A 21,489-nucleotide genomic window follows, 5' to 3' on the forward strand; every position below is an offset into this window, starting at 1 on the left:
CTCTCTCTCTCTCTCTCTCTCTCTCTCTCACACACACACACACACGAGTGAGCTGTTCAGTGGAAAGAACCACATAGCAAAGAACTAGAAGTCTCTAGTTAAACACCTGTAAGAACATGCCAATCACTGCCACCAACTGACCCTAGAATTACAGCTTTCTCCTCCCAGTCTACCCTGAGGTAACTGTGTTTCCATCTGACACCTTCACTGTAGCCTTTTAGAAAGCTTTGAGCAGAAAACACAGCAGGGAATATGGGATAATGCCTGCTACTTCATGTTGCTAATTTTGGGTTCAGTTTGCTATGCAGTCACAGATGCCTAACATACAAATAGAAGCAGAGGGTCAGACCTAATCTAGAGAAAATGCCTTTTGCAAAACTAAGGGGCAGAGATCACTGTAACTTCATCATCCATACAGTGGCCTTGGTAACTGCTGGCAGAATGGCTGGTACCATTGGCTTCTTCCACCATCCCTCAGCAGATGGCTCAGTTTGGACCTCTGGTTTCTTCTTCAACACCAGATGAAGAGTCGCCTAACTGGTAATTTATAGGCAAGGTGCACCCCATACTTTTAAGAAAAGTTGAAAAATCTAGCATTTTAAACTCAAAACAGAGATAGAGAAGTTTGAAGTATGGAATGAATTTGATAACTGATTCTGCACAGGAATGGATTGTAAGAGGCCTCTCTTAGTGATGCCCTGAAACCTCCTATATACCCAAAGCCCATGACCCTGGGCTTTAGCACTGTGATAATTTCAAAATGATTAGATAACCTATGTAATAAAAGCAAAATTAGATAAAATGTTTAGTATTTAGAGATTTAAATATGTTCTTTGACTTAAAGAATGGCATTTCTAAGACTCAAGTGGTCAGAACGTATTTGTGCATTGATGTTTTAGTCAAGGTCTTATATACCCAAGGCTGGCCTTGAACTCACTTTGTAGTGGAGGATGATCTTCAGTTTCTGATCCTGCTGCCTCTACTCCTGTAGGAGTTACAGGTGTACATCACCAAGCCCACTTTGGGTGCTGATGGGAATTGAATCCAGAGCTTCAAACATGATAGGCAAGCATTCCAGTAAGAACAACACTCCTGGCTCCAATTTGTGTACTGCTAATGGTGGGCCTGCTCAGAATAAGAATGCATATATAACAAAGTTTGGAGCTGTGATGAAAGGATGGACCATCTAGAGACTGCCATATCCAGGGATTCATCCCATAATCAGCTTCCAAACGCTGACACCATTGCATACACTAGCAAGATTTTGCTGAAAGGACCCAGATATAGCTGTCTCTTGTGAGACTATGCCGGGGCCTAGAAAACACAGAAGTGGATGCTCACAGTCAGCTATTGGATGTATCACAGGGCTCCCAATGGAGAAGCTAGAGAAAGTACCCAAGGAGTTAAAGGGATTTGCAACCCTATAGTTGGAACAACATGATGAACTAACCAGTACCCCGGAGCTCTTGTCTCTAGCTACATATGTATCGAAAGATGGCCTAGTCAGCCATCACTGGAAAGAGAGGCCCATTGGACTTGCAAACTTTATATGCCCAATACAGGGGAATGCCAGGGCCAAAAGAATGGGAATGGGTGGGTAGGGAATTGGGGGAGGGGGTATGGGGGACTTTTGGGATAGCATTGGAAATGTAATTGAGGAAAATACGTAATAAAAAATATTAAAAATTTAAAAAAAAGAATGCACATATATATATGTATATATATATATACATACATACACACACACACACACACACACACACACACACACATATAAATGATTTCAGGTATCTTCTATGTAGAACGCTCCCAGAAAGTGAGTTCATCTTCGTTGCTTTAGAGGATATCTGTAGAGCTGCTATGAGGATATGGTGAGCAGTCGCTGAAGCGGTAATCAGACACACTCAGCAACCACAGACACAAAGATACCAGCATCTCTCATGCATTCACCACTGACCAAGTTACTCAAAGTCAACATTTTGTTGGGCACAATGACAGACACCAAAGTCTACCTGTGCACAGACATTTAAATACCCCCAAAGCAGTTTTCTCTTGTAAAATAGCCTCAAAACCAATCCATTTAAAATAATGCTCAATAGAACAAAACTAATAAATGCAAAAGCATCATTGAGCTATGAATAACTCTTCTCAAATGATGCACATGGTTCCAGCTCCACGGGATGGAAGGGTGCCATGCAGCCAGGCATGAGGAGTGAGGTGAATACAGGCTTCAATTCCCCTTTGTTTCAGGGTGGCATGGGATGAAGGGATTAAAAACAAAAGGTAGACATCATATAATATCCCCTAGCAGAGCTCATCATTCCTTTTCATATGTTTTTAAAGAGGCTGCACACTAACTCCTATATTTTTGGCCAGCTTTTCCATACTCCTAGCTCTTAAAGATCCTTTACTCAGGCAGAAAGAAAAACACTTCAGAACGACATTGTTGCTTTGCCTTTCTTTTTGAGACACAGCCTTGCTCTCTGTAGCCTGAGCAGGTTTTGAACATGTAACCTTCCTGCCTCAGCCTCCCAAGTACTGGGATTACAAGCATGCAATGCCATGCCTTGATAAAAGCATTGCTTGCTTTAACATGTTATATTAACAGAGTTGCCCATGGAAAGAGTTAAAAAAATTAAATTAGGACCCTTTCTGGATTGAACTTGCACAGGTCCTATGTGTGCTACCAGTCTCTGTGAGGCCAATGTGCATCACCCTGTTGTGTGTGGAAGCCACTGTTTCCTTGGAGTCATCCATCACCTCTGGCTCTTAGAGTCTTTCCATCTCTTCAACATAGATCCCTGAGCCCCACTGGGAGAGGTTCGATGAACCTTAGATCTCTGATGCATCTGGGATACCTGTAGCCCATACTGCTGCCAATCCTTCCAAAGACTGCCTCAGACCTTCCACCTGTAACATTCATTCTAGTGCCCTTAAGCCCTAGGACAATCTATACTAAATGGCCATGGTCTAGTGTTAGAGAAAGTGTTCAATAACTGCACACTGAATATCCATCATGATCTCCACTATCCAAAAGCGGGGAAAAATGAGACATGGCCTGGAATACACTGTGCAGGCCAGGCTGGCCTCACACCCACAGAAATCCGCCTACCTCTGCCTCCCAAGTGTGTGCCACTGTGGCCAGCCAAAAGGAAAGATAATAATCAAACTGTCTGAGTCTACATTTAATTTCCTGACTGTTGGGTAAGGAATATGGAGTATTCACAATATTACAAAGATAACACTTTGATTTTGTATGCAGAAACCAGGTTTTAGCACAGCAGTTACCTCTAGCCAGACTTGGGCAAGTTGATTTTAATATTACCTGTCATGTTATTGAGATGTTTTTTTTTTTCACCATGCATTTACATAAGACCCTGCCAGCACCTCTCTGATGGACTCTGGATGGATACTTCTAATTTAATTGGTAGAAAAAAAAATCAGTTTTCAACTGACTCTGAAGATTTCATTATCTTTCCAAAAGTTTTATACTGTGGTGGGCTCTTTCCTTGACTTTGCCTCTCCTCCATCACGTATATCCTTTCTAAGAAGCCTTGTCTACTGCTCTGTTCTTTATCTAACCAAGATTTTAGTCCAAAGGAAAACACTCACTGGAGATAAGTGAAATCACGAAGCCGAAGATCTCAAGGAGCTGTCATTCTGGCCACCATTTGCATTAATGATATTCACTGCAGTAGGTTTCCTCCCTTAGAACATCTGTGATGCCATGCCATTCAGCTCATCCCCTCTTCTCTCAAATACACAAGTCCTGAGGGGCGCGTTATGTCTGGGCCCATGTTTCTGTTTAAGCAGAGTGCTTTCTCACACACATAACCAAGACCGATCAACCATGAAGATTTTTTTCCCCTTCTGACAGACAGTTATTGGAGCTTGAAATAGAAGAAAAGAATCAGAACAGAAGGCCTCCTACATGGAGTCAGGGAGCTTTCTCCTCTCTTGCACTCACTTTCCCATGCACAGCTCTCTGTGTGAACTCCCCCAGACTTAAAATAGCTTGCACAGCATGAACAGCCACAAAAACAAATCCATCGCATGCAGTCAGCAGTAACTTGCCTCTGAAGGGGTGCCTCTACATTAACATAAGATGCATGGACAGATACCCTTCACACATATGGATTCTAATTATTTCCCTTTTAAACTTTCTTTTTTTGTCAACAAGGAGGAAGAGGTAGGTTGATCATTACTGTTTTAACGTTTGGGCTGTAATCCCGTAAGTAGTTACCTTCACTAGGATTTTGCCTTTCAGACTCTGAGGGCTTGGAAGCTGCCTGCACTCTCCGGTGTCTACAGATGTCAGATCCAGTTTGTCCTGGAATATACCTTTCAGGTACTGAGCAATCTTCCTCTGCTGCTGAATGCTGCAGTGGTTCTCAATGGACAGGATAACCGGGAACCTGAGGGAACAGCAACAATGCCAAGGGCGGTCAATGGTGACAGTGCACAGGGATCTTGGAAGCCTGGAAATAGATACTGTACTCATTGCATCATTCAATTCCAGGCAACTGAATGGACAATACTACTAATAAATAATGCTAAAAGGAGAAAGAGTAAGCATGCTCTGAAGAAAAAGCTCCTCAAAGCAAATATACATTGCCAGGCACAATGCTGCAGGATGGCTTAGTTTAGTATCAAGCAAGAAGTGAGGAATATAATACATGCACGTGCACATGTGTGTGTGTGTGAGTGTGTGTGTGTATGTGTGTGTGTGCATGAAATCTGAAGCTTAAGGAAAGAAAATCCATGAGGTCATTTTTTTTCATATTTATTCACAAGTATAAACACATCAAAGAGGCAGTTGCTTACTCTAAAGACATACCGGTCCCAGCTTGAGAACTAAGGGGAAAAATAGTGTGATGCAAGTTTGTTTTAGTATCATTAAGTGTCAATTGTCAGGCCTCCTCCAAATTATTTTTATAAAACTGAACACCAGCTTTCAGCTAAAAAACCAAAAACAAAAAGCAAAAACCCTGTCTCAGTGAGATGGGTCTGCCTCAGCCAGTAAAGGCAGCTGCTGCCAGGCCTGATGACCTGAACCTGACCCCTGGCACCCACATGTGAAAGCAGGGAAGGGATTCCTGCTGGCTGTCCTCTAACACCCACACGTGCAGTATAGACCTCCACCGACCCACACATGTAAATGTCTAAAAAAAAACACCAAACAAACAAACAAACAAAACCCAACTATCCACTCTATAGCAACACACAAGTTTCAGTACAGAAAATGTAAGGTGGCTCCCAAAACCGACCACATGCTAAGAGGTTAGCAGCCAAAGCATGAAACAAACAGCAAACCAAATCCAACAAAACAAAAACAAAAACAAACAAACAAAAAAAACCCCAAAACTTAGTTTTCTTTCTAAATACACAAACCAATATTTGAATTACCTAATACAATAGTGTAAAGGGGGAAAGAAAGATTTCTTTGGGTAAGCACAAGCTCCACAAGATGGCCCATGACCTTTGAATTAAATTCTGCTTGAATTGCAACACTCTCAACACTCATGCTGAGGTCACAGAAAGGTGTCTTGCCTTTCTGACTGTGGTCTGCCGGCTGGTTGGGCTCCCACATTTCAAATCCTCAACTCCCATATAAAGAGTTCATGAGTGTCTTGTGCTGCCAAGCAGAAGGCTGGTCTCAACAAGAAGGGATTTTGAGCCTCATTTCACCAAGGGACATTGGTCAATGTCTGAAGGCCTCTTTTGGTAGGCACAATTTAGATAGGTTGTATCTGGTGACGCTGGAGAAGCTACCAAATGCCCAACAATACCAAGATGGCTCTCTGCCACATATGATCTTGCCCCCAAATGTTCACAGTGCCAGAGTTAAAAGGCCTTGATAAAAAGGAGAAATTGAAGAGAGGAAAATAAAAGGGCCAAAATTTGTTAATGTCCTAAACAAGTACATAATATTCTCATTTAAAGTATTTCCTACTTTAAAGTTGTATTTACCACTATTTTATGTGTATGAGTGCTTCACCTGAATACAGGTGCCCTCCTATTGCCCAGTGAGGCAAGAAGAGAGTATCAGATGCCATTGAACCTGGAATTAAAATTGGTTGCAAGCCAAATGGTGTAGGTGCTGGGAAACAAACTCAGGTCGCCTGCAGGAGCACCAAATGCTCTTAACCACAGAACAATCTCTCCAGCCCCTATAGAGCATTTTTTCCTAAGGGCACTGTCTTAGTCAGGGTTTCTATTCCTGGACAAAACATCATGACCAAGAAGCAAGTTGGGGAGGAAAGGGTTTATTCAGCTTGTACCTCCACATTGCTGTTCATCACCAAGGAAGTCAGGACTGGAAATCAAGCAGGTCAGGAAGCAGGAGCTGATGCAGAGGCCATGGAGGGATGTTACTTATTGGCTTGCTTCCCCTAGCTTGCTCAGGCTGCTCTCTTATAGAACCAAGACTACCAGCCCAAAGATGGCACCACCCACAAGGGGACCTCCCCCTTGATCACTAATTGAGAAAATGCCTTATAGCTGGATCTCATGGAGGCATTTCCCCAACTGAAGCTCCTTTCTCTGTGATAACTCCAGCCTGTGGTAAGTTGACACAAAACTAGCCAGTACAGGCACTTAAACATGAAGTCAATATTACAGGCACCAGATGATCCTCTGGGGTATGGAGTGGTACTATTTTATAGAATGTGAAATACTAACATGTAAGAGTCATAAAAATCAGAGTATCAGAGTTTGGAAGGCTTAATTTAGCACTAAATACTTCCACATAAAAGATGCCAGAAACTAAATTTGCTATGTAGCAGGAATAGCTTATTTGAAGGGCAATTCAATCTCATGCTTAATTAATAAGACCAAAATATTAGAAATTTTAAAGGCCAGTAGTTTCTAAAATAATTTTTGCAATCACAATTTTATTTTGCTTCTTTAGTTTAAAAATCCTTTCTTGTATGCTTAGTATATTTATGGAACTTGCTTAGTAGACCAGAAATCAATGATTACTGAAATACAGTGCCACATTTTCAATAAGTTTACCATCTCATATCTATATAAGAAGGCAAGTTATCAACCTTTTTTATCATGGTGCTACATGCTATGACAGATATATGTTCAGACAGCTAAGTATCAAGAAAGGGGAGATTCGTCAGCTGTGGGTCAAGATAGGCTTCCCAGTAGGGCAGTGCTTAAATAACTTGGTTGTATAAAAATGAAGCAGGTGATTGGCATTGTGGGAGGGGTATCGGGGGGGGATACTAGCACACTAGGTTGGAAGTTATAAAAGCTCCAGGCTTGTTGGAGAAGGTAGAAGGGAAAGATGGCCATTGTTAGCAGATGCTATGTTTCTGCAGAGCAATGACAGAAGAGGATGATACTGGAAGAGAGGGAAGAAGCCACAAATGAAGGACATGAAGACATCCTGGGTGCTGTGGACACTTTATAAAAAAACACCAGAACAAGAATTCCAGCAGCATTTGTGTTTCAGAAAGGAAGTATAGCATCAGTACAGAGTATGAGCCAAAGGAGAAATGAGAATTAAGAGAAGGCAGTGAAGTCAAAGAAAGGATAAATCCATGTGTTGGATGTCTTATGTATCCTGAAGTGTCTAACATTCAGCATTTTATTATATTATGATGCAGTGTCATAAAACCGTTATGGGGCAGGAAAGATGGCTCAGCAGATAAGGGCCCTGGGTGTTTTCTCAAAGAACTGGGGTTCAATTCCCAGCACCTACAAGGAGCCTAAGAATTATCTATAATTTCAGTCCCAGGGGATCTCAAGCCCTTTTGTGACCTCCACAGGCACTTCGTGAACATAGCACACAGATATACCTTCAAGTAAAACACTCATACACATAAAAACTAAAGTCTCAAAAGATTACAAACTATTATGTATAATAGCTTGTTTTCAAGCTTTATGAGTTTAGAAGTTTAAAAGCCATTCTTTGCAAAGATATTTTCAAAATGACAGGATGAGAGACCATGGTATTAAGAAATGAGTGGATCATAAGAATCCATAAACTTGGAAGCCATAGTACTTGCTTCCAATCGTTGCTGGGAGCTGGAAGAGAGCTGTGGCAGTAGGAGTGAAGCTGGAGGGTGTAAGGAAGGAGTGGAGCTCCGGCCTAGGGGTCTCCACAGGGCTAGGTCCTAGGTGAGGGAGCTTGGATCCCAGGTGTTTCTCTACTTACTCATTCTTCACGAATGCATGCTTGTTGATGGTCTCCACAACATCTCTGAAGAGAATTTTTGAAGTGAGAGTATAACCATGGTGGACCACTGGCTCTCCATCTGGGCCATCCCAACAGTCAACTGCCAAAAACAGAAGTTCACATCAACAACAGATGATGTTTGGAGTTCCTTAATATCTCTGGAAGTACCAGAAACATTTATGACTATTAGTAGAACTTATACATACTATAGTTTTCACAAAGATGTAAAGAGAGAGAATTGAACATTCTGGCATACTTTATGAGAATAAAGAGAGAGACAAAGGATTTAAGGTTTTTTTTTTTTTGAGTGCTTATAGTTTACAAAAATATCAGGCTAGGCTCACAAGTAGATCAACATACATCAATTTTTCTCTTGGAAATTTATCAAAATTAAACCAAATATATCTAAGAATATGATCTTTAATTTTTTTCTTCATTAACGAAAATGAATTGAACATCTCCATATAAATCTTTTTATCTACAGGTTGCTTTTGATCCCAGCAACAGATAGCAGTTCTGCCTGAGCCTGCTTTGAGGTCTTACAACTGCAGTGTCACGTTTTACCAAGGTCTCCAGCTAATGGTTAGTCAGTCTATAGATTTCAGACTTGCTCACCTCACAACCATGAGAGCTGGCAAACTCAGCAGAGATCAGCCTGCCTATGCTGTGAGGATTAAAGGGATGCACCATCATTCCCAGCCTGAAGTAGACATTTCTAAAACTTTGTGGCATGGCAGCTGTAGTGATCTCTTAGCATAAGATCTTCCTCACATGTTAGTGCTATTGCTGGTGTTAACAAATATTCTGCACTTTCAGTTGTATAGCATGCATAATTCTGTTTAGTGTCTAATAGTTGATAGTGATAATGAATAATGGTGTTACTAGTTCACATTATACTGTACTGTGCTTTTAATTATTATTTCAGAGTGCATTTTTTCAATTTATAAAAACATTTATTAGAGAACAATAGGCTCTTTTCCACAAGCAATAGTTTCAGAGAGATCACTTTTGCTGTGTCTCTTGATCATATTAAGAAGCAGACTAATCCACACCACTTAGGTTTGTGCAAGCCCACTCTGATATTTGGCAAAATTGCCTGACACATTTGGAGAATGTATCACTACCATCAGGCAGTGCATCACTGTGTGCAATTTCAACACCTCTTGCCCTGACCTATAATCCTATTTTTAAAGCAGAAATGATATAGCAGATAATATATTAATATCTTTCAAAGAAACAGTGCAAAATTAAAAAGGTGCATCAATACATGGTTTGTTCTTCACACCAACGTATTTTAACATCATCAGTCATGAAGCAGTATTCTTCTGCTAATATTTAAAATACAGGCACACGATCCACAGCTGATATAGGTAGTTTCTAATATTTTGTATCTGAACTAATCTGGTTTCTGTTAATTGGGGATAATAACACACCAGAATAGCACTGAGATTCAGACAGCCAGATTCAAGGCAAGTTTCATGTAAGAGCTAACAATGTGCTGGGGTTATTGGCAAAACAGAAATACTCTAACAAATCTAATAAGACACAAACAAGCCAGGGACTACAGGGACTGTTTTTCAACCATATCACACAATTAAGAGCCCAAACACTCCGATAAAATGTTTGTCAGAGTCAAAATCATTCTGAGGCCGAGTGGCTAGTCCAAGAACTTTTGTAATAAGGGAATGTACAGAGTTCCATCATGGTGGCTGTCAGGGGAAACAGAGAAGGCTGAGTGTAAATCCACTTTAACAGCATTATAGTCAGTCCATAATAGCAAACATTTCCCATATCATTAAGCAACTTAGGCTGGAAAGCAAGTGAATGAATGGTAGTATAGAAAAAGAACACAATCTGTTTGATTTTCTAGCAAAACCACCTAACCACAATGACTTGTCAGTCTCCACAAGACACCAAACACACTCTGAAGGAGAACATAATACAAGAAATGGAGATAGCAAAACACATCATCAAAGTAGAAGCTCGGAAGAAGATAGATGCCAAAGTCACAATATCATATATACATTGCTCTCCATTTTAAACTTTAATTCCCAGAAAAAGCTGTTTAAGAAAATATCTATACATTTAAACATCTCTATCTGTGACCTGTTAGATTCTATAGGACTGGTGTTCTCTAGGTCAGATGTAGGTGTTTAAGAATAAAGCCATCTTCATCCAAGTCTAAGGCAGATGAGTGCTTCTGGCATATAAAGAATTCAGTGTGTCCATACCCAAGTTGCAGATAAGAACTAAGAACTTCATGTCCATGAAACAAAGAAATTGTTCAGAAACTGTAGGGTATCCTGTGACCAAATTTTAAGCCTTTAGAAACAAGTAAATATTGGAGTGCTAGGCTTATACGTGAACAAAGCAAGTACTTCCTTTTAAGGCTAACCTCCCTCTTTTCAGTACGAGACATCTACTGTGTCAAGTCATTCTCTTGTGATCTGCTGGTCTTTACTTAGTCTCTCATGGGCTGTTCAGAAAGAGTACCAGTTTCCTGGAGAATACTAGATGAACAGGGCTTGAATCTCCAGCTTGCATGCTATAGGAACTACAGTCATTTACCTAAATCTGTGTTGAAGTTTCCTTTTAGTAACTTATCCCATACCTCCTGATACTCGAGGGCTTAAGTGAGAACAGGACCTGTCCACAACATCTAAGTAGAACCTGTTTTTCTTTGCACAGTCCATTGAAGTTCTAGGTGACAACCGAAGCTTCCAATATGAAAATGATAAAGTTCAAAGCTGATCAGGCTCGCCAAGTACGTATGAATAGTCTCCTTAACAAAGACTTTCCAGAAAGGGTAGTGGGACACTCACTATTCTGTTACAGTTTATTTTAATAAGAAGAATTTCAAATCAAATGCCAAGAGAGGCATTTACTGACAGAAGCTAGTGGAGAAAGACTTGGAAATGCAAAACTGCACCACGAAGCCCAATGTGGCTTGTAGTGCACTGTCACAGCTGAGGCAGAAAGATTGCAATGAGTCTAAGGACAGTCTGAGCTACACATTGAGTTCTTGAATAGTCTGAGCTACAGTGGAAGACCCTACCTCAAACACACACAAACAAAAAGGCAGCGAATAAGACAACAACATCCTGTGCTAGGGCTTTGCATACTCTTAGACTGTATGACTATCTGGGCCACAGTGACCTTTAGTCTTGAAAGGTCTCTTTGTTGATTGCCAAACCGAAAGAAGGTAAAGAGAAAATCCACATCCATGCCATCTGTGGCAGTGTTTAAAAGCTCCTATTCATCTGAAAGTGCTAATAACAACAAAAGCCATGCATCCCTTAACATAAATTGTCTTAGTAAGATAACTTTCCTTTTTCATATTCAGCCAGAGCTGGAAGATTAGACATTTTGGTTCAGTATATAAAGTCAAGCTTGGGAATAGTCAGGTTCATATAGTGTCTTTCAAATGAGAATTTAAATGCCTTCTCCCCACCCATAGGCTCATGAGTCTTGGTACATCTTTTGGTGGAACTGTTTAGGAAAGATTAGGAGGTGTGGCCTTGTTTGAAGAGGTGAGTCACTGGGAGTGGGGGAGTGGGCTTTGAGATTTCAAAATTTCATTCTACTCCTAGTTGGCACCACTCTGCCTGGTGATTGTGTGTCAGGATGGAAGCTCACAGATACTGCACTCAAATATGCCTTCCTGTCTATCTTCTTCCACATTCCCTGACATGATGGTCATGGACTCTAACTAAACCTCTGAAACTTTAAGTCCCAATAAATTCCTCAGTCTATAAGTTGACTCAATCTTGGTGTTGCAAGCAGAATACTGATTTTGGACAAATAGGCAAAAGAAGAGAAGACTTGGATCCAAAAGGCAGGAAAGGTAAGAGTAACAGTATAAAGGAAGGCAGTGGCAAGCTATAATGGCATCTAGAGTAGTCACTTTATGAATCCACAGAATGCCAATCTTGTCCTCCAAACAAATGTTGGCATTTAAATGAGGGACCACCCTCAGTTTGACTTCAGTGAGGCTAGGTGCCCAGGGCACATCTGTACACATCAAACCTGCAAAATTTTTGAGTGTTAAGTGGTCAAGGGGCTGAATAATAGTCAAGAGGAGAATGCCACCACAAGAACTGTTACTTAGATGGATTCTTCCATGTTAGTACTTTGAGCATCTTTAGCATTCAGTTATTAAGCCATCTGAGTTAAGTCATTATTATTAACAGTCTTGCAACTACTGCAAAGTTATTATTATAGAATAAAATATACATCTACAGAGCCATTTTGAAGATTGTTATTTTATACAGTTGTTTTACTTTTTAAAGATTTCTTTATACATATATATGTTTGTGTGTGTGTGTATGTGTGTATGTGTTTGCCTGCACATATATCTGTGTACCACATGTGTGTATGGTACCCATGGATCCAGAAGAGGGTATTAGATTGTTGGGAATTAGATTTCCATTGCGTTGTAAGCGGCTATATAGGTGTTGAGAACTGAACCCAGATCCTGCCATAATCAATCTTCACTGCTCCTATGTCAAAGCAGTTGAGTTTTGCTGGGAACATAGGAGGAACTAGGCATACAGATTTGCAGCACTAAAGATTGTTTGTAAGGTTAGTTCCATCCTCCCTAACTCATCACTTCCCATTCCCTGATGATTTTTTTCAATAATTTGTTGATCTTCTGAGCTCCCCAATCTCCACCTGCTGTACACAGGAGTGGGTGATGGCCTCTCCTATGTCCCTCAGAACAAAAGAATTATCAGGCAGGAATTTTTTTTTCAAAAGCTCATATACTCTTCCTCTCATTGAGGGCAACCAATATAATTTTCGTCTCTTTCAAGTCTCACCCCTAAACCCCCACACACATATTTACAGTATCAAATATCAAAAGAAATATATTCAGCTATTAGCCCACAAGTTTGCCTGCCTATGCTTGATTTTAACTACCATAGCCATAGAGATTTATGACTCCTTTATATGTTCTGGATCATTCTATTTAGTGCAGATATTGTTATCCAAACGACAGAGAAAAACATGGGTTTATATGTTGCAAAGTCACTCTCAACTCAGCACATAGAAAACTGTCCTCATTTCTGCTCTTCCCTTCAGATTTCCATTAGCACAGAACAGTACCACCATCCACTCCTAGGTTCTCCATTTCTCTTAGTGAGCTCTAATAGGCTTCCTTCCTCGTGATTTACTCACTGTTTTTAAGGTATAAGAGATTTTGAATTGAGAACGGGATGCACAAACTCATCAGTCCTCCCTTGCATCTTTATGTTGAACAGGGGCTCACTAGCTTATCCTACCTGGCCTTGCACTTGTACCTCCCAACCTCAGTCTCCCAAGTCACTGTGTTAGGGGCTTATATAAGCAGGGCAGGAGAGTCCAATATTTTTAATTCTTTCTTTAAATAATAACAGTGTTCCACCAGTCTCCTAATTCAGCTCCCACTTCCTCTCTCCCTCTACAGGGAGACATTGTGCGTGAGTGGGCCAACCTATATCTGCATAGATAGCACTGTCTTATCTATACCCTGAATACTATACCTGCACATTTAAAAACCCTTAGCTAGGGGACCACATTCCCCTTTCTCTGCTTCCTGATCTGTAGAGACATAAGCTAGCAGCCTCATGTTCCTGATACCATAACCTTGAGCTGCTCTCACTGCTGCCTTATCCACCATGATGGACTTGCATCCTCACACCTCAGAACCGGTAAGATAAATTCCTCATTTATGGTGCTCCTCTCCAAATATTTGATCAGAGTGCTGAGAAAAGCATTCACTACAGAAAAGTGGTTCTGTGAGGTACGCACACTGGTGTGATACGCCTTGATTATGTGACTCAGAGGCCCTAGAACAAGTGTGTGGAAAGAATGCGGAAGTGTTCACAGGGGCTGTGCAAGAGAGCAGCTCTCGAATGTTATTAATAGGCTGTTCTGGTATAGATTTGCAAGTCTAGGATGCCAATAGAAGGGTGGACAGTGGAAAACAAAAACTCTATTAGGAGCTATTCCCAGTATATGCTGGCAAGGAATATGCCTGTGTCCTAAAACTTAAATGAAACTGGATCCAAAAATAATGGATTAAAAAAAAATAATGGATTAATTGATTTGGCAAGGAAAATCTGAAGCTGGTGACATTAAGGATGTATCGTAGTTATTATTGTCCTTTACAGTTATCCAGATTTACAGTGAGCCAGAGCAGAAAGTGGAGCACAAAGATAGGGAAGAAATGCAGCGCAGTGAGAGTTCAACAGCTTACACAAAACTGTGGAAAACGAGCACAGTGCGGGCGGGGACAAACTGGCTATAATTATTAAAGAAGTTAGTGTCCCTCGGCTGAGGCGTAGCTCAAATGGTAGAGCACGTAACTCTCATATTGAGGTCCTGGGCAAACGCCTGCAAGGAGGAAAGGGGCACTAAGGAAAAACCAGAGCTTTGCACTAGTCAATAACAGGTGATATGAGGACAAGACATAGCACCATCCAAAGCTCCAGAATGAAGCATATGTAAACTCATTTGAAAACCTTTTGTTTGATGTGATAGTTTAAAAAAAACAAAAAACTAAACACCTCAGGACATCCTGCTTGAGTTAGGCTGATGAAGGAAATATTTTCTCAGGCTCAGCCACAGAGGACCCAGAGGTCCAACTGCACCAAGCTATATATCAAGCAATAGCAGAAATTAACACTAGTCACAGAGAACTGGCTTGAAGGTATGCAAACTTAAGAGTAAGGAGTTGTGGAGACTTACACCAAGCTTCTAAACATTCTTTAAGGCCTGTAGCTTGGTAGGATTCTCTAACTGGGGCTCCTGTGAGGGAGCCTATGTTGCAATGAAGATCTGGGATATTAGAGATTCCAGGGATGCAAGATGTACACTGGGTAAAGCTACAGAGGATGATTGAGTAAAACAAGCTCAAGAGAGAAACCACAGATGTAACAGGCAACAGAGCTTGCAGAAATGACTACTCAATGTTGCTTAAATCCAGATAAAGCCACCAAGACCTCCAAATGCAGGACAGGGTTTGCTGTTCACCCTGGTGGACTTCAGTCTTGCTTTGGTCAGATCTTTCTGGGTGAGGCCCCTATTTCTCCATTTTGGAATCATTGTGTTCTCTGTGCCACTGTATAATTTTGGGAATTTACAAGAGACTCCCAGTTCTGAGATAACTGAGTCTCAGAAGAAACTGAACCTTACATAGTATTGACTATTAAGACCTTGGAGACTCTTAGGAAACTAAATGCACTTTCTATTATGGGGTTAAAATATAGAGAGGTTTAGCTGGAAATGGGGGCCCCACTTATGTTGCAGGTTTTTCCCTGTCCAATTACATTAGGGGAGTAGGGGGCCTGTGATTGGACAGGGAAAAGGGAGGCTGAGCGAAGAGTTACAGAGATGGAAAGCATGCAGAGAAAAGGAAAGGAGAATGGAGGCAGACGTGAACCAGCATGGCTGGAAGCAGCCACAGGGAGTTATGATATCATAAGGTTAGAATAATTGAGATAACGCTTTTACCATTATCAATTGGCTCTGAAATTAGTGTATTGGCATTTTGTAAATTGTGATTTTACTGATACATAAATCTGATTGGTTAACTATAAGCATTAAGAGTTTTGATTTTACCAGGTTACTGGGAATTGTGATATCAAACCATGAGGTTGGTGGCTCAATTTGTTTACTGGAATGTGGGACCACTGATGGCAGAGAGGGACCGTGGTTCAGGGAAAAGCGAACCAAATTCTACTGGGGGGCTAGCTGGAGAGAGTTGCTGGCAGCTAGAGTGTAGGAGCGTGGGTCCGGCCCTGCCGGTGGCAGGATGAGAGAAGCAGGAGCGTGGAGAGCTGGCAGGTTCTCATTTTTTAATATTTTCTGCAACACACTTAAACATGGATAATACACCATCCATGAGTGTGGAGCCCAGATGGAATAACAAAGTGGAGAATGAGACAGCCTGATGCCTAGCTAGTGTTCATCTCTCTCTGCTTCCTGGCTGTGGATACAGTATGACTAGCCACCTCACTCTCTCACTGGCTTGCTGACCCCATAGTTGTGTTCTGGTCTTTTCAAGCAATAAGCCAAAATAATTCTCTTTCTTGGAGCAAAAATTTCTTCACTGGTCCCCCAAACTAAAATTTTAACCTAAAACCATTATACCTGACCCAGCTCTGTTTGAGAACTTATATTTTACCCCATGCTCTACTGGCCTACATGAACATCTACACCATGCCTATACCTAAAGCAATAGAATTCTCATCTCACACTAACAGTTTTATGTACATGCTCCCTGATAATTTGTAAGCTCTCCAAAGACTCATATCACATCTTACTTATATCTCTTTCCTCATCACTGGAACTGATTAGCAATTTAATAAATATAGACCACCAAATCTCTTCAAAATAAATAGCTCTGCTAAAGTACTTTTGCTGTTTTTAAAAATATCTTTTCAGGAAGGTTATTATTTTGCACAGTTTTTGTTTGTTTGTTTGTTTGTTTTTGCAATTCCAGATATGTTTCTCAAATATTGGCATATTTCTCTGTTCCCTATGATTGAAAAATAAGGAAAAAGAGAGAATAATGACTAATGATTTTGTAATGGAGAAATATCTCTAATTAGTATAGAAAGAGTTTTTCAGCCTCTGTCATTCAAATGGCATACTAATCAACCATACCTGAGCTTAGAAAAACTATACTTACCTTCCACGCATCTACAACCCTCTTGTAGCACCCGTGCATACATATCCACTTTAGATTGAGAAAGGAGCTGATCCCCAGTCAGGTATGTGTTGTGAGATGAAGCAATGTAGTAGTTGCACAGGGGCTGATCCATGTCTTGGTACACTTCATGGTGCAATGGGTTAAATACGTCACAGGCAGGGCTACGCATGAAGTTCGTGAAGCCTTCAAAGGAGAGAGAGAGTATCTACATAACTGGTGCCAACAGAGACAAAATGGTCAAATAATATTCATAAGCAAATATCAGGATAAAGCTTGTGCTGACACATGGGCAATGAGAGATATGGCTAATGACAAATCAAACAATATGACTTTGGGGAGCAGCCATTTAAATATATCCTTCAGAAAAATTAACTGACATCTTAAAAAAAAATGGGATGTTATGACAAAAGCATTTACTAACTATGAAACTCAAGTGATACTTATGTAATGTGCCCTAAAGATGATCAATGTCATATTATAGCCATATTAAACCTCAATCAACCAGCTGATAAGTTGCTACAATGTTCTCAACACCAACACATGATAAAGTCTAAGGCCAAACTTTAAGTATGGCCTAAATTCAGAGGACAACTAACTATTTATTATTCAAACCGGTTTTGGAAAAAATACTGCCAATGACTTTCACATAAATAACCTTAAAATAATGCTTTGTTTGTATAGGAAATGGACAAATTTTCTATAAGCTTTGCTAAAAGCCTGAGTAAAAGAGGCAGCCATCATCATGGAATTTATGAAGACAAATATAAGGGATCAGAAGTGGTCTTTGAGACTCATTTGGTAAAATCCAATCAGTAAATGTCCTCTGAGTCTTCATAGTTTCTTCCTGGTGACCTTTATGTTTATAACTAGAGACCACATTTAATTGCATCTTTCGGGGAATCCTCAAAAAAAAAATTCATATCTAAGCACAGTCTTAAGAAGCCCAAGTTAGTTTGTCTTCTGGGTTTTTTTGTTTTTGTTTTTGTTTTTTTGCTTTTTTGGGGTTTTTTTTGGTTATTTTTTTAGTTTAAATGATAGGAAATTTTAAATTATTCCTCTTCCTCTTAATTCTCTTCCACCCCAGAAAAGAAATGCTTGGCATTAAAGATTCCGTATCAAGCCAGGTATGGTGGTAGGGGCTTTATTGCTACATGCGTGCACATACATACATATGCTCACACATATACATACACATATGCTCACACACATACACACACACATACACACATGCACACACATACACACATGCACACACATGCACACACATACATACACACATGCACATACCTACACACATGCATACACACACTTGCACACATGCACCCTTATCTATACTGATGATGGGTGCAGGGGAATTCCTGAAGTTAACAGTCAAGTGTGGCTTTGCATGTTCTTGGGGAAAGTTGAGTTTCCCTGCAGTCTTCAGTTAAAAAAAATCTGTTCTGCTTGAGAAATCCCATAGCCTATAATTTATTTCTATGCATATATTTTAAAGGCATATAACATATACACATTGGATAAGCTATATTTATACCATGTTTTTAATGCATAAATCCTAGGGGCTAGCTTTTTAGAGCATAATGATAAGTAAATTATTTAATTTCTTTTGGTCTAGCTTTCCTTAGCTATTAAATGAGGTAGTAGTATTGATAAGAATTCCATTTCTAACAGTTTCTAAAATTCTACCATTTGGGAAAAACAAACCAATTCCTAACATTTTAGGTGGGTTTTTTTTAAATGTTTATTTTCAAGTCACGACTTTTGTAGATTATTTGTTTGGGGGCCAAATTTTCCTCCTGCAATCACCAGTACATGACTACTTCCAAAAAAAAATTGTCCAAATTGAGCAAAGTCCAAATATTTCTTGGCATTCATCACACACAATGGTAGCTTAAGGAGTACTGCAGAAATAGGAGGAGAACAAAAGCAGAGATCTACTTTGCAGGAACACATATACTTTCTGGGCTTCGACAACTATTTCCCAATTTTGCTTCCTAAGAACTGTAGTAAAATCTTATGTAGCAGATGGAGGAGACAGAGATAGGACCACTGATTACCTTCTATACCAAGGACGTTTTTCACTTTGTTTTCTTCAGAAACTTCAAACTTCATTATGATGTCAAGACAATAGTCCAGTGTCACATTACTCATCTAAAGAAAGCAGAATTGAAAGAAAGCACCTGCAACATCATGAACCATGTCCCTCTAGAGTGCAGCAAGAGGGACTGAGCAGTATCCCTGGCTTCATAGTTCAGGGCACTTCAGGAAGCACCGTCTGGAGTCTTCAGGCTCCTTTTTCATTCTGTCATTGGAGGATGATTATGATTTTACCCTTCCTAGGCACCTGTCAGCTTTAGTTAGCGAGCACACCCTTCAACTCTTGGAATACTCTCCATAAAGGAATAGAAGAAAATTAATGAAAAACCATTGTCCAAAACCCACTCACAATATAGTAGCTCTCTGCCAAATACGTGATTTTTACATAAAAAACTAAACTGTGAAAATCACAAATAGATGTGGAAAGATAACTATGGTCCGTCAAAATAGGATGTTTTCTAAGTAGATTAGGCTGCATGGGCATTCTTGAAGAGTCTTCCATGGAGTAGTCAACTATGGAGGGTCAGGCCACAAAAATGAGAAAAAATGTACAAAGAAAAGCTGGCTGAGGAGTGAGCATAACAAAGGACCCAGCAACTATGTGGCTTTTGTTCAGGTCAACCAGCTTACAGAAACCCAGTGACTACAAAAGCCACTTCCCTTTGCCATGACTAACAGGTAGTGCAGTGGTGAGGGACAGGGAATCCTATAGGAAAATGTTTAATAGGAAAACAACAAGGCGGTACATGCTCTCATCACTGTCGGTCTCAAGGCTGCTGCACGCATATATACACAATAAGGGAAAGTAAAGTCTTTAGAATTAGTTTCTTTAAACACCAATATAAAGAATGAGGGCAGCCTTGGGACTGTAGCTCAATAGTAGAGCACTTGCCTAACATTGAAAAATCTGTGATCCCTAGAACCCAAAAAAGAAAAAAAAATGACACTTTTATTTAAAAAAAAAAAAAAAAAACCTCAGTAGTCTAACAGTGATGTTTTAAAATACTTTAAGAATACTTTAAGAATAGGGGCTGGAGAGATGGCTCAGCAGTTAGAAACACTCACTGTTCTTCCAGAGGTCCTGAGTTCAGTTCCCAGCAACCACATGGTGGCTCACAGCCATCTGTAAAGAGATCTTCTTGTGTGTCTGAAGACAGCTAGAGTGTACGCATATAAATAAAATAAATAAATATTTAAAAAATATTGATGAATAATGATAAGAGAAGCCAATCTTTCAAGGCAATATGAAATAATAAATACTAAAAACATTGTATGTACTGTATGTTATAGTCTATCCCTCCAAGATTCCACTGTCTTTTACATTCAATGGGTTTTAGTAAAATCAAGGGTTTTTTTCCTTTATTAAATCATCTATTTAATAGGACTTAATACGAAAATATGGTTAAGTAAACAGAACTGGAGATCCCCCAAGGTAGTCCAGAGACCCAGAAGGCTGTGAACAGCTCCTTAGCTTGTCTACTATGAGTTAGACTTAACACACATACCCATTTCTCACAATCAAAGAACCACACTTTTTACACCATGGAAAGACGGAGTTCCCTTTGTAGTTATTCAGATAGGAGGCCTTTGTTCTAAGGAACACTCAGGAAAACCATCAGGAGCCCATGAGATCTACAGCAAGGTACACACAACAAACTCAGCATCATTCTAGAGAAAAGTTCACGGTAGATAAGCAGAGAAATCATTACCATGAGACACAAACCAGAAATATTTTTTTAGAAATCATACTTAAACATATTCACCATATTAATGAAAATATTAGTAAAGACACCACAAAACTAAGACACTTCTAGAAATAATTTTCTATCAATTACAGTGTGAAGTACTCCGATGATGAGAGTTGAAGGTCATGTGAATCCACTCTCATGAGGCCCCAAGCCTGCTCATGTAAGTAGCATCTCAACAGCATGACACAATTTCATTCTTAAGCCTCTCTTTATGATGCCAGTCAGATGTGCATATTGCTATCAAAGCAAGATAGTGATTACAATCATCTTTGTTTTTAAATGTGCACACCTGCTGTAGGAAGTGGAAGAAACCCTGAGCCTGTTAATTCGAGTCCTGAGTCAATGTGTACCATGAAGAGAGGCACGCATTCTTAATCACTAAGCCATCTCCCCAGCCCCTACAACTGTCATCTACACTTCTCAGTTTACAGATAACACAACTGATGCAGAGAATAATTAAGTAGTATCACAAAAGTCCCAGATCTGTAAGAGGCAAGAACCAAGGTTCACATTGGACCTTCTAGATTTTAAGTCTAAATGTTTTTCTTTCATATAAATCTAATCCCTTGGTGTTGTCTTCATTTCTACTAAAATATTTGAAGGCTGTTTGGCTTTTCAGTATAGCTGAAATTTATGAATCGTTTGATGGTATTACAATTTTCAAACCAGCTACTGGACTCTGGTTTGTTGCATTTTTAAGACTGGAGTCATTCTGTTCGGTTAACTACTATATTTTAAAGTCATCTCGAAGAGGAAAAGCCCTC

General features: G+C 39.9%; 1 protein-coding gene across 6 annotated transcripts in view; it reads right to left on the minus strand.

Annotated features, from left to right (window-relative positions):
• Positions 1-21,489, minus strand: part of Plch1 (phospholipase C eta 1) — a 202,778-nt gene that overhangs the window by 39,820 nt on the left and 141,469 nt on the right. For all 6 annotated transcript variants that reach the window (XM_021158107.2, XM_029475580.1, XM_029475578.1 and 3 more), the window contains 4 exons: positions 18,938-19,031; positions 16,860-17,063; positions 8,168-8,288; positions 4,244-4,415 (listed from right to left, as the gene is read on the minus strand). In XM_021158107.2, coding sequence (XP_021013766.1) covers positions 4,244-4,415; positions 8,168-8,288; positions 16,860-17,063; positions 18,938-19,031 — 591 coding nt within the window. The remainder of the gene's footprint in view (positions 1-4,243; positions 4,416-8,167; positions 8,289-16,859; positions 17,064-18,937; positions 19,032-21,489) is intronic.

This window comes from Mus caroli, chromosome 3 (assembly GCF_900094665.2).
Source record: "Mus caroli chromosome 3, CAROLI_EIJ_v1.1, whole genome shotgun sequence".
Taxonomy (NCBI): Eukaryota; Metazoa; Chordata; class Mammalia; order Rodentia; family Muridae; genus Mus; species Mus caroli.